Below are 13,421 nucleotides of genomic sequence, written 5' to 3'. Positions count from 1 at the left end.
ATAATTATGATTAAGGGTTTTGCAGAGTTTCAGTCTTTAATTGTATGACTCTCTCATCAATGGACTTCTGAAAAAAAGATTTCTGATACCAGCAAGAGTCCATGTGCTATCTAAAAAAAAAAATATTGGCTACTGGTCTTATGACAATTGAGTTTGACCAAGAGTTTTTCTATGTCGTTTGCTCAGATGGTAATGTTAGGTATTCTAGGTTTGAGGTTGTGATAATTTATCAGAGTCAAGCATGTCGTAGGAAGCAAGTTAAAGTGGTGATCCGCGACTATATACAGATGGAAATTGTTTGTTTCATGATGTAATACAATAAAATCGGACACTGCATAGATTGTTGCTATACGTGCTAATGTAAGGTTATCTCGGTACATCAAAAACCAACCAATCAGAGCAGCTGTAACATTTCAGGTCAACTGGATCAAAACATGGATAGACATGGCTGAAATGAGTACGATTGTGGAAGGAAACGTGAAATACAGGGACGGAAAAAAGGTATTTTACTTTCAGATACGTGTACTGGTCGCTTTAATTGTTGTAGACATTTGCAATTGTATTTATTTTTCTTTTCAGTGGAAGCCAAGATGGTGCGTTATGAAAAAGCCATCGCCAGTTGCGGGTGAGTGAACTTAGAAAGTTTTTAAAGTTTAGTTACGGTATGTGTCACAGACTAGCAGAGAATTTGATGTTTCTGAGTGATAAGATATGCATGCTGTTTGAAATTACGAAATTGTCTGAAACTTTATGAAATTTATTTCTAAAAAATATTGTAATGCAATAATAAGTTTGAATAATTTTTTAATTTTATTGACAAGTTTTTACTTTTTATATGGATACGTCTGAAGGGACATATTATGTTATGACGCCAGTGTCCATCTGTCCATTAGCAATTTCATGCCCGTTCTGTAACTGACTTGGACCCCTTGAAGAATTTCAAAGAAACTTGACAATTGACACAAATGTTCACCACACCGAGATGGCATGCAGAGCACATTTTTCAGATAGCTCGCTTCAAGGTCAAGGTCACACTTAGGGGTCAAATGTCATATACTTTCGGGGCACACTTAGGGGTCAAAGGTCATATACCTTCGAGCATATTGCTCCGTGTGTGCCATGAAATGTTAAAATGCTACTGGGAAATTAAAAAAGTTCCCAGTACATTGTGAGACTGTGAAAATAAAAGTCGATAACATATTAAGTATAGAATAAATAATACGTGAGAGAAAGTTAAGTGGTAAAAATTGTTCGTTATTAATCTAATAGTTTCCTGAAAGAGGTTTGTCTGTGTCAAGCTGTTGAGAAGAAATAATTTAATTCTAACTTGGAGCAAAAGTGGCTCATTTTTTCTAGTATAATATTGACATGTAATGATGTTGACACCTTGTCACTTTTTGAATAATTTTAACCCGAGCGAATGCACTACAGTTGATCATTCTACGTTTAGTAAACATGTTTGGAGCAATTTACGATGTTGCCATATAGAAAACAAAACTTTTGTTTTAAATCTAAATTTAGATAGTGAAAATAAAATTAACAATGTATTTTACTTAAACCTCCAGATAATAGTTTAGGTCAAATGGTATTTTACACATTTATACTCCTCCACCTTCTGGCCATACCTATTTTTCGTTTCAAATTGTATTTAAACTTCAAAGCACCTAGTATTTGCAGATGTGTCATTAATTTTGAGGGTAAGTTCTTGTTAGCTCACCAGAGCACAAAGTGCTCAGGGTGAGCTATTGTGATCGCTCACCGTCCGGCGTCCGTCCGTCCGTCGTCCGTCCGTCCGTCCGTCCGTCGTCCGTCCGTCCACACTTTCCTTTAAACAACATCTCCTCCTAAAACAACAGGCCAATTTTGATGAAACTTCACAGGGATGTTCCTTGGATGGTCTTCTCTAAATATTGTTCAAAGAATTGAATTCCATGCAGAACTCTGGTTGCCATGGCAACCGAAAGGAAAAACTTTAAAAATCTTCTTCTCAAAAACCAGAAGCCCTAGAGCTTAGATATTTGGTGTGAAGCATTGCCTAGTGGACCTCTACCAATTTTGTTCAAATCATGACCCCGGGGTCAAAATTGACCCCGCCCCAGGGGTCACTTGATTTTACATAGAAAAATCTTAAAAAATCTTCTTCTCGAAAACCAGAAGCCCTCGACCTTAGATATTTGACATGTGGCATTGCCTAATGGACCTCTACTAATATTGTTCAAATCATGACCCTGGGGTCAAAATTGACCCCGCCCCAGGGGCCACTTGATTTTACATAGGAAAATCTTCAAAAATTTTCTAAAAATAAAGCAGAAGGCCTAGGTCTTAGATATTTCACATGTAGCATTGCCTAGTGGACCTCTACAAAATTTGTTCAAATCAGACCCCCGGGGTCAAAATTTACCCCGCCCCAGGGGTCACTTGATTTTACATAGGAAAACTTTAAAAAATCTTCTTCTCAAAAAGCAGAAGACCTAGAGCTTAGATATTTGACATGTAGCATTGCCTAGTGGACCTCTACTAAAGTTTTTCAAATCATGACCCTCGGGGTCAAAATTGACCCTGCCCTAGGGGTCGCTTTATTTTGCATATGAAAATCTTCAAAAATTTTCTTAAAATAAACCAGAAGGCCTAGAGCTTAGATATTTCACATGTAGCATTGCCTACTGGACCTTTACAACATTTATTCAAATCATGACCCCAGGGTCAAAATTGACCCCGCCCCAGGGTTCACTTGATTTTACATAGGAAAATCTTAAAAAAATTTCTAAAAATAAACCAGAAGGCCTAGGTCTTAGATATTTGACATGTAGCATTGCCTAGTAGACTACAAAATTTCTTCAAATCATGACCCCTGGGGTCAAATTGGCCCCGCCCCATGGGGTTACTTGATTGTATATAGAAAAGTCTTCAATATTTTCTAAAAATAAACCAGAAGGCCTAGAGCTTAGATATTCGACATGTAGCATTGCCTAGTGGACCTCTACAAAATTTGTTCAAATCTTGACCCCCCAGGGTCAAATTGACCCAGCCCCAGGGGTTACTTTATTGTACATAGGGAAATCTTCATAAATTTGCTTAAAATAAACCAGAAGGCCTAGATCTTAGATATTCGATAATTATGTAACATTGCCTAGTCGACTTCTACAAACTTTGTTCAAATCATGACCCCCGGGGTAAAATTGGCCCCGCCCTAGGGGTTACTTGATTGTACATTGGAAAATTTTCTAAAAATCATCAGTTTGACATTTGAAACATATTACTCTGGTGAGCGATCCAGGGTCATCATGACCCTCTTGTTTTTATTGTAACTTATACATTCAATCACAGTTTTACCTGCAAATGGTGGCAATAGTTTTTTTTTACAAGAGATGGATTTAATTCCTACAAATATGATATATATTATGTAAATGTATGTTGATTTTATTTGTGGTTTCTTGATTCTACTTTAACAAATGCTGCTTCAGTTGGTTAGCTTTTATGTACCCCACCAACATAGTGCTTTGAATTTTGAGAAATAAAACTAATCTGTTCATGTCAAACCATTAAGGATAGGTGTGGAAATGTGAAAAACACTCTTCAACTACTTGCTCATTTCATCTTTGAAGTACTTGAAGAATTACAAAAGAATATGTTTTCTGATGATATTATTCTGGCATGCTTTTCAAAATTGATAGGGATGAGTTTGATTGAAATAAAAAATAAAAATATATGCACAATCATGGAGTAAAATACAGATCCTGTTTGTTCGGGGTTTTTTTTCAGTGTGTATTAGTAGAGTTTCAAATGTGTTTATGACAAATTTCAGAACATATTTTTATGTGGAGCTCTTAATATAGAAAAATGCCTGTTTCAAGGATCTATAGATGTTTTATGAGCTTTTTACATGTTTCAAACAAATATTAGATTATAGGAACAGATGTGGAAGCCAGTGAATTTTTGTGTATAAAAATAACACTTGGAATTAAGTGTATTAAGGTTTGACAACAAAATATATCAGTCTGTAGAATGCATCAAACTGAACTTCAAATTACCGTAATCAGATTTTATGTAGTAACTTGATAATCAAATACTGAATATTAGTTGTTCCCTATTTAATACATTCCAAAACAGGTAAAAGCAGTATATAAATCTGGTATGATATATAAGTCTGGTATAATAATAATTTGCCAGAAACGTAATCACCATATTATTTTGGCTGTACAGGAACAGTTGCAAGATAAGGGCAGCAAAAATAGGTGGTTTCTGGGCCTTGACTTACAGAATAACAGTATTTGAATTTTTTTTCTTTAAGAATGACCAGAAACTTGTAGCATCATTTCTAGATTTGGAAGAAAGATATTCAAAATATAGGAAAGTTTTGATTGTTAATTGAAAGTTTCAAGTTGTTAATGTGATTTGGAGAATATTTGTAACAACTGAACCTTATTAAAAGAAACACTATCTCATTTGTTTAATGAATTTCAAGTTTTTCTTGTTTTTTAAAAACTGTTAGAAATATTTAAATTTAGAAATCAGATAAAATGAATGTTTGCAGTGCCTATATAGCATTAGATAAACATTTAATTAACTATAAATATAAATTTGAAAATAGTTGATCTGTTGGCTGAATTCTAAATGCCAAATAAATGTTCTTTGGATTTTACATAAAAATGTGAATTTTCAGTGTTTATCTGTTTTGTTTTCAAATTATTTAGGGCTGTGGATGGGACATCTTTGCAATATTGTATGAAATAGTTAATGAATTGATACCTTGATCAGTATGATTAGCTATCAGAATACACAACTTTCTTAATACCTCTTTTATTGATTCAATGCTTAACATTTTGGTGACATGAGTGCTGAGACTATGTTTGATTGTTACTGTATTATATGGTATTTAAAAGATATTCCATTAGCAAAGTGTCTAAATAATCTAGACTTAAAAGACTTCCTGCTTACTGCAAACGACCTAATCAAGATAGACTTTGTAGAGGTGTTTTCATTTACACAGATCTCACTCCTGTTGGGTAAAGCTTTTAACAGTATCAATATAATCAGCAATAATACATTATGTCAATACCTTGTATTGTAAGGAGACAGGATGTGGGTGGTGGGCAACTATATAATCTGATCTTATTTAGTGCTGCTAAACCCTCTATCTATAGTACATCTACAACCTCACACAGTCTCTTTCTTTACACAGAGGTCAGAGGTCAGTTGTATTGTAAGGTCAGTAATTATTTGTTGTTTACCTAAGTGTTCACTTTTTCCTATAATGTATTATTACATTATGTTTGAGCTCAGCTGGATAGTTTTATTTTAACCCTTACCTTGCTAAATTTCTATAATGAACTTGTCCATCTTCCAATTTGGACATTACCATTTACTGTTAAAAGGGGTGCTTTACAAAAAGATACTGACTGAATAGTGAACAGTTCAGATTGTGATCAGACTGCACAGATGTGCAAGCTGATCATAATCTACACTGATCTCAAGGCAGAATCAATCATATCCAGCATGGTAAGGGTTAAATTCATGTGACATGCCCCCAGATGAACATTAAAATTTCATAATTTGAGCCGTGCCATGGGAAAACCAACATAGTGGCTTTGCGACCAGCATGGATCCAGACCTGCCTGCGCATCCGCGCAGTGTGGTCAGGATCCATGCTGTTCGCTAACAGTTTCTCCAATCCCAATAGGCTTTAAAAGCGAACAGCATGGATCCTGACCAGACTGCGCGGATGCGCAGGCTGGTCTGGATCCATGCTGGTCGCATACCCACTATGTTGGTTTTCTCATGGCACGGCTCATTTTTAAAACAGGTAGTAATTAGTTTTAGATATTGAAAATGATAAATCAGTATAATTGAAATAGATATTTCAATGTGTATGATTCAAAATGCATGATTTACAGCAATCTTTAACATGGTTATTGACTAAAAGATGTATTTTTGTAGGTATAAAACTTCCAATAATTACAGCATTTTCTAAATTTTGAAAAAAATAAGAAAAGAATATTGATGTAGCTGTCTGTAATTTAACTACAATAAGAAATGATTTAAAGGTGGTCTGTCTGATTCTGTCAATTATTGGATTTAATTTACTTACTTGCTTAAAATATTTAGAAATAATATGCACTGAAGTATTTTAAAGTCTATTGCCCATCCAAGATAAAGAAGTAAACTCAGTTTTATAATAGAAAACGTAAAACGAGCAATCTTAATAAGCGGAGACAGTAACCGTGTATAATGTTTCCTTTATCCAATTGGGAACATCTGTAACAAATTGTTTTGAAAGTTAGAAAAATTGTTCTATTCATGTTTATAAATGCGCATCCACGATTCGGGTGTTGGTTCGGGGTCAAAAACTGCGATTATTGAACATACATGGGTATTAGGTAGTTAATTTCTTGGGAAAATAATAATTTTGCAAGTCTCTTCAAGGATAATGCTTATATAACACTGTTTTGTTTGGAGTTATATTGTGCATAACATACAAATGACAAATCGATATATCGGGTTTCAGATTGATGTTTCATATGTAAGTTCTAAACTAAAAAATTAAGAATAACTGATCAAATACATGTTGGCAAATATTTGATGTTTGTTTATATTTTTCATTAGATCAGTTTCTTTTGTACTAATATCATTTATGTGTACATGAATGTTTGTTCTTCGTAAAGTTTGATATACTTTCAGAAATGTTATTCTTATTTATATTGAGTATCAATGAAATTCACTTCAAATTTAGATATTTTGTGTAAAATATTTTTTGCCGTTACATTTAAATGAGATTAACATGATTTTTCAGAACAAGTATTTGTATTTTAAAAAGGCTTAAGGGTTTTTAAGTGATTCAGTGTATTACAAGGAAGTTCACTTAAACAAATTTATCAGAAGTTTTTGATGTAACCCTTTTAATATTTTTTGTTTCAAGAGCAGTTCTCTATTGAATAAAAAATGCAGTTCAGAGCTTCTTTTTCAAAATCATAGTTAAGTTTTGCCTAATGCAATTACTTTTTTACAAGCACAGTTTCCATGGAAACCATTTTGAAAAATTGAGCAGTTGTACCTCAAATGTTAGAGTGGCAATGTCTGTTTGGTTCTGTTTGGAGCACTCCTAATATTGAGGATGAGATTCATTTTAATTCAGTTGCCATAATCTCTTTCTGGAAATTAGAAATCATAAAACATTCCAGAATTAGATTATTCTGCAGGGAATCTGACCTGGATATTTCAAATGTTTTGATACTAAAGTGTCTTGCTGTTAGAATATCGTTTCTGTGTTTATAAAGATTATAACTCTCAAGTGTTCCAGAATGGGTCATATTATAGAGATGTTACTTAGAAGATAAATATATGAGCCGCGCCATGAGAAAACCAACATAGTGAGTTTGCGACCAGCATGGATCCAGACCAGCCTGCGCATCCGCGCAGTCTGGTCAGGATCCATGCTGTTTGCTTTCAAAAACTATTGCAATTAGAGATTCCTTTAGTGAACAGCATGGATCCTGACCAGACTGCGCAGATGCGCAGGCTGGTCTGGATCCATACTGGTCGCAAACCCACTATGTTGGTTTTCTCATGGCACGGCTCATTATTATATATTCATTATATTAAAACCATTGAATTTTAGCATTTGATAAAATTGAATGAAATGATTTCAAATGAGCGCCTCTCAGCATTCAGTTCTTGATCATTCATCCTGTTTCTGTTTGATAATATTTAATGGGCACAATGAGGGAAAAGATAAGGGACATTTTGTTTATTATTTTTCTGACAGTTTGTTTTCTTAAAATGTGTTGTACTTGTTTTAAAGTTCATATCTAAGATGTTGATGCCGCTTAGTACATCAACTTCCTTTTCACAAATTTGAGGAAAATCTGCTGATGGAGAGATTTTTATGCACTTATACTTTAATTAAAACTAGATTTTTAGCTCGACTATTCATAGAATAGTAGAGCTATTGGACTCGCCCATGCGTCGGCGTCCGCGTCTGCGTCCGCGTCGGCGTCTGCATCCCGATTTGGTTAAGTTTTTGTATGTAAGCTGGTATCTCAGCAACCACTTGTTGGAATGGATTGAAACTTCACACACTTATTCACTGTGATAAACTGACTTACATTGCACAGGTTCCATAACTCTGTTTTGCTTTTTTACAAAATTATGCCCCTTTTTTGACTTAGAAATTTTTGGTTAAGGTTTTGTATGTAAGCTGGTACCTCAGTAACCACTTGTGGGAATGGATTGAAACTTCACACACTTATTTACTGTGATAAACTGACTTACATTGCACAGGTTCCATAACTCTATTTTGCTTTTTTACAAAATTATGCCCCTTTTTGGACTTAGAATTTTTTGGTTAAGGTTTTGTATGTAAGCTGGTATCTCAGTACTCACTAATGGGAATGGATTGAAACTTCACACACTTATTCACTGTCATGATCTGACATGCACAAAGCAGGTCCCATAACTTTATTTTGCTTTTTTACAAAATTATGCCCCTTTTTCAACATAGAAATTTTTGGTTAAGTTTTTGTATGTAAGCTGGTATCTCAGTATCCACTAATGGGAAAGGATTGAAACTTCACACACTAGTTCACTGTCATGATATGACATGCAGTGCAAAGGGTCAATAACTCAACTTTGCATTTTACAAAATTATGCCCCTTTTTCAACTTAGGAGTTTTTTGGTTAAATTCTTTCAGTAAGCTGGTATCTCAGTACCCACTAATTGGAATGGATTGAAACTTCATACACTTGTCCACTGTCATGAGCTGATAAGCACTATGCAGGTTCCATAACCCTATTTTACTTTTTTACTAAATTATGCCCCTTTTTCGACTTTCTTATTCATTCAAGCGACAAGGCTGTTAGTCGAGCGTTGCTGTCATCCGACAGCTCTTGTTTTAAAAGATAGTATATATTTTATTTTTCATTGTTCATTTATAGTGTGTTCAGCATCTGCCTCACCGCAGCATGTCGTCATGCGGTAGGTTGTGTTGCTAGGGAGGAAAAATCAGCGGTAACTACCTTAACTTTGGGACAGGCTACTATTTAAATAAAAAAAAAAAGCCAGATTTGTCAGGTCAGCATAATGTCTTTTTATGCCCACGAAGGTGTGCATGTTAAAATCGCACCGTCAGTCCGTGTGTGTGTGTGAGTCTGTGTAAATTCTTGTCCAGGCTGTAACTTCAACATTCATTGGGGGATTTGAAAATAATTTTACACAAATGTTCACCATATTGAGAAGGTATGTATTATGCACTTGGGTCTCTCAGGTCATAAACCCTAACCCTAACACAAATGTTCATCTAATACCTAGGGTTGCTTCGGGAGGGGGCGGGGGAGGGGCCTTTGTCACTAATAGTGACAGCTCTTGTTTCCATTTAAAGAGTTAGAGAAAAAGTTGTATTATTAATATCAGAAATTTAGGAATGTTATGAGAAATATTTTTGCATGCTTGATGCACAATGGTCGAGCAAGTCTAAGGAAACATAATTGAGCCGCGCCATGAGAAAACCAACATAGTGGGTTTGCGACCAGCATGGATCCAGACCAGCCTGCGCGTCCGCGCAGTCTGGTCAGGCTCCATGCTGTTCGCTTTTAAAGCCTATTGGAATTGGAGAAACTGTAAGCGAACAGCATGGAGCCTGACCAGACTGCGCGGATGCGCAGGCTGGTCTGGATCCATGCTGGTCGCAAACCCACTATGTTGGTTTTCTCATGGCGCGGCTCAATTGTTCCCCTTATAGTCAAGGTATTGGGCCTCCTTTCCAGGTGGTTATTTAAAATCCAGTTCTATTTTTTAAAAGTAAAACTAGGTTGTCTATTTGATATCCTATAAATTCATGATTTTTATATATATAGGATGGCTCTGGTTGAACATCAGTGTCAGTAAATAAGAAGCAGTTTTGTTAATTATTGAGAACAGTTGGTCTAATGGGATAATCTAGGGGATGTTTTGTAGTCAGAGAATCATAAAGTCAGTTTTAGAGTGCAATTAAAATTTATGAGTCAGCTGGGAAATACAGGTAGAAAAGCTATGTCAGTGATAAATTCATATTAGTGGGCGGATAATTGAGCAGCTCTCTCATTTACTGAATTTTCAGTGTAATTCAATAATATATTTGCATGCTGCTTTCCTATTAAAGTTATTTTAAGATCCTAAATTTAATAAGGAAGTAACTGCTCAGCTAGAATTGCAATACTGATGGGAAACAGGGGCTATAACTCTAACTGTTTCCTTCTTATCAGAGTTTGTAAATCTCTTCCTGTGCTGTTGCAAAATATTGGGCCTTTCCTGTTTTCTTTCTATACTGACGAACCTCTCCAAACCGAACTCAAACAGACAGAAGAAAAAGTTTGTTTTAGAGAGGTTTTCAGTTTCATGTTAATCCCATCTGGACTTTCTTTTTGTCATTTGAGACTTACCGTGATTAACATACCTTTGTGTATGTTAAAGATGTAAATCATAGGCTGAACACCACTAAATTCAGCTGCTCTTTATTTCATTTAATATCCTATTGAAAATTAATAATGTTATATTCAACATTTTCTAGAATATCAGCTTTTCAGAGACTTACATTCCCTCAAAGAACTGTATCGCTACTAGAGAAAAAGAAAAAGTGGTTTTAACTTTTATATACGAAAGTTATGTGTCATTAAATAGAACCCACTGAATCTTTCAAAGCCTCTTTATGACACATGAAGTTCTTTCCCCGCCATTTTTATCTAGCAGGTAATAGGAACATATAGATTTCGAAAAAGAAAGTTCCATAATCGTAATTACACAAAAATCCTTACAGGTGCCTAAAGGGTATCGCCTGGAATTGTTTTGGAGTGACTTTAAACCAACAAAATAAACAAAATAGGAACCAAACCTGGTACACCTCATAAACTCATGAACCTCACCTATCTCTTTTGGTTTTATGAGGTATCTTAAGCTGTCATATTTATCTTAATTGATGAAACCAATTAGTAGTTTCTCAGGCTACTGTTAAAGGGAGTGGCTTAATCCTGTTGAAAAAAAAAAGACTTTCTTCCATGCCAACTTTTATTTACTTCTGGCAATACCAAATTGTTTGAGAGATTTAGTCACCAGTCTGTGGAGAGATTTGTCAGACATGAGAAATAAGAGGAAAGTCTAAGGCAGATAAAGTCAGAAGTTGATGATAACATTTGACTTCTAGTTGAAACAATGATTTGGAGCTTAATTTCTTACAGACTCCTGGCCAATTTGTGATATGATTAGTAGGAAAAATGGTTAATACTGACTGATATGCCATTTTGGCAGTTTTGATGAAAAGCCTTTGGAACGTTTCCAGTCCAGGTTTAATAATAAATTGTTAAATACTTCCTGCTGGAGCAGGGTGAAGTTTAATTTGAGAGATGGAAAATCTATTTATTATCAATGTAATGATAAAAACATTTTCAAACTTTGTATGCATCATACAGCTGCACTGATGCATTTTTCATTGTTTTGAGACAGTAAGTCGACCACGTAGTTACCTATAGCACATGAAGAGTAGACTTCGGAACACAACTCGCTTGCTGAGATGGGAAATATCCAAGTGATAATTGACCGTCTTAACTTTATAATATCTGATCAGCTTTTAATAAACAGCTTTTTTATGGCCTGCTTTATCTTTTCTACCAGTAGGTTTCTGAATCCATTACTAAACTTTGTTTGCTTTGTAGTACTTTTAAAAGTTACAGGTTCTGATCAGATGTAATACTTGCATTCCGTTATTTCTCTCTCAAATGGAGTTTAGCACTAAATTAAGGTGCACTTAGCGCTTAACTCATGTAACTGTACCCCTGCTCCCTACCCCTCGATGCACACCCCATAACACACTCCACATAACCTTCAGTGCATGCTATATCTTGACAGTAACATGTAGCAAACTTGAGGGGTAACATTTAACAAAGTGTCACAGCATGCTGACAGTGTTATATTTAATAGTGTAATAAACAGCTTATACCTCCTAATGATCCACTTGAGGTCTCAAATCTGTCACAATATTGAACTACTGTAGTGGACATACCTTTAATCTTGTAAACCACAGGTATATATCACAAGATTTTTATTTGCATTTCACAAGTGAGAGGAAAATGTGCTATATTTCCTTGCAGTAGATTATTAGGTTGCTGCTACTTGTAGAATTGTTTTGTAGCAAAGATACAATTTGAATTAATTAAGCTTTCAATGCTTGGTCACATTCTTACCTCAAGGTGTTTTGACATATTTTTAAGCATGCTATAGGGTGTGGTATAAGTTAAAGGTGAGTGTCCTTCAGGGCACATATTTGTCTTTGTTTTTAGCCCACCATCATCAGATGGTGGGCTATTCAAATCACTCTGCGTCCGTGGTCCGTCGTCCTTCCGTCCGTCCGTCCGTCCGTCATTCCGTCCGTCCTTCCGTTAACAATTTCTCGTTATCGCATCTCCTCAGAAACTACCAGGGGGATTTTGACCAAACTTTGTCAGAATGATGTATTGGTACCCTAGTTGTGTCCCCCTGAAAATCAGACTGGTTCAACAAATTTTTAGTAAGTTATGGCCCTTTGTTTATTTCTATAATTTACATAGATTTATATAGGGAAAAACTTTGAAAATCTTCTTGCCCCAAACCACAGAGCCTAGGGCTTTGATATTTGGTATGAAGCATCATCTAGTGGTCCTCTACCAATATGATTCAAATTATTTCCCTGGGGTGTAATATGGCCCGCCCCGGGGGTCACATGGTTTATATAGACTTATTTAGGGAAAAACTTTGAAAAACCTCTTGTCCAAAACCACAGGGCCTAGGGCTTTGATATTTTGTATGTGACATCATCTAGTGGTCTTCAACTAAGATTGTTCAAATTATCCCCCTAGGGTCAAATATGGCCCCGCCCCGGGGGTCACATGGTTTACATAGACTTATATAGGGAAAAACTTTGAAAATCTTCTTGTCCAAACCACAAAGCCTAGGGCTTTGATATTTGTAATGTAGCATCGTCTAGTGGTTCTCTACCAAGTTTGTTAAAATTATCCCCCTAGGGTCAAATATGGCCCCGCCCTGGGGGTCACATGGTTCATATAGACTTATATAGGGAAAAGCTTATAAAAACTTCTTGTCAATAATCTACAACATTCAAATTTGGACCACATGTATGCTTTTGAGTGGCAAGATGAACCTTGACATGAGTTGACCTTGATTTTGACCTAGTGACCTACTTTCACATTTCTGTAGCTACAACCTTCAAATTTGGACCACATGCATAGTTTTGTGCACTGAAATAAACTTTGACCTTGACATTGACCTAGTGACCTACTTTCACATTTTTGAAGGTACAGGCTTCAAATTTGGACCACATGCATAGTTCTGTATTCTGAAATAAAATTTGACCTTGATTTTGACCTAGTGACCTACTTTCACATTTCTCAAGCTATAGCCT

General features: G+C 35.5%; 1 protein-coding gene across 1 annotated transcript in view; it reads left to right on the top strand.

Annotated features, from left to right (window-relative positions):
* Nucleotides 1-388: 388 nt before the first annotated feature.
* The window catches only part of LOC123564348 (uncharacterized), a 48,273-nt gene continuing 35,240 nt past the window's right edge, over nucleotides 389-13,421 (top strand). The window contains exons 1-2 of the mRNA XM_045357857.2: nucleotides 389-501; nucleotides 580-625. Coding sequence (XP_045213792.2) covers nucleotides 445-501; nucleotides 580-625 — 103 coding nt within the window. The 5' untranslated portion in view covers nucleotides 389-444. The remainder of the gene's footprint in view (nucleotides 502-579; nucleotides 626-13,421) is intronic.

Source organism: Mercenaria mercenaria, chromosome 2 (genome assembly GCF_021730395.1).
Source record: "Mercenaria mercenaria strain notata chromosome 2, MADL_Memer_1, whole genome shotgun sequence".
NCBI lineage: Eukaryota > Metazoa > Mollusca > Bivalvia > Venerida > Veneridae > Mercenaria > Mercenaria mercenaria.
Note: the sequence above shows the minus strand (reverse complement) of the source record. Positions and strands in the feature narration are given on the sequence as shown.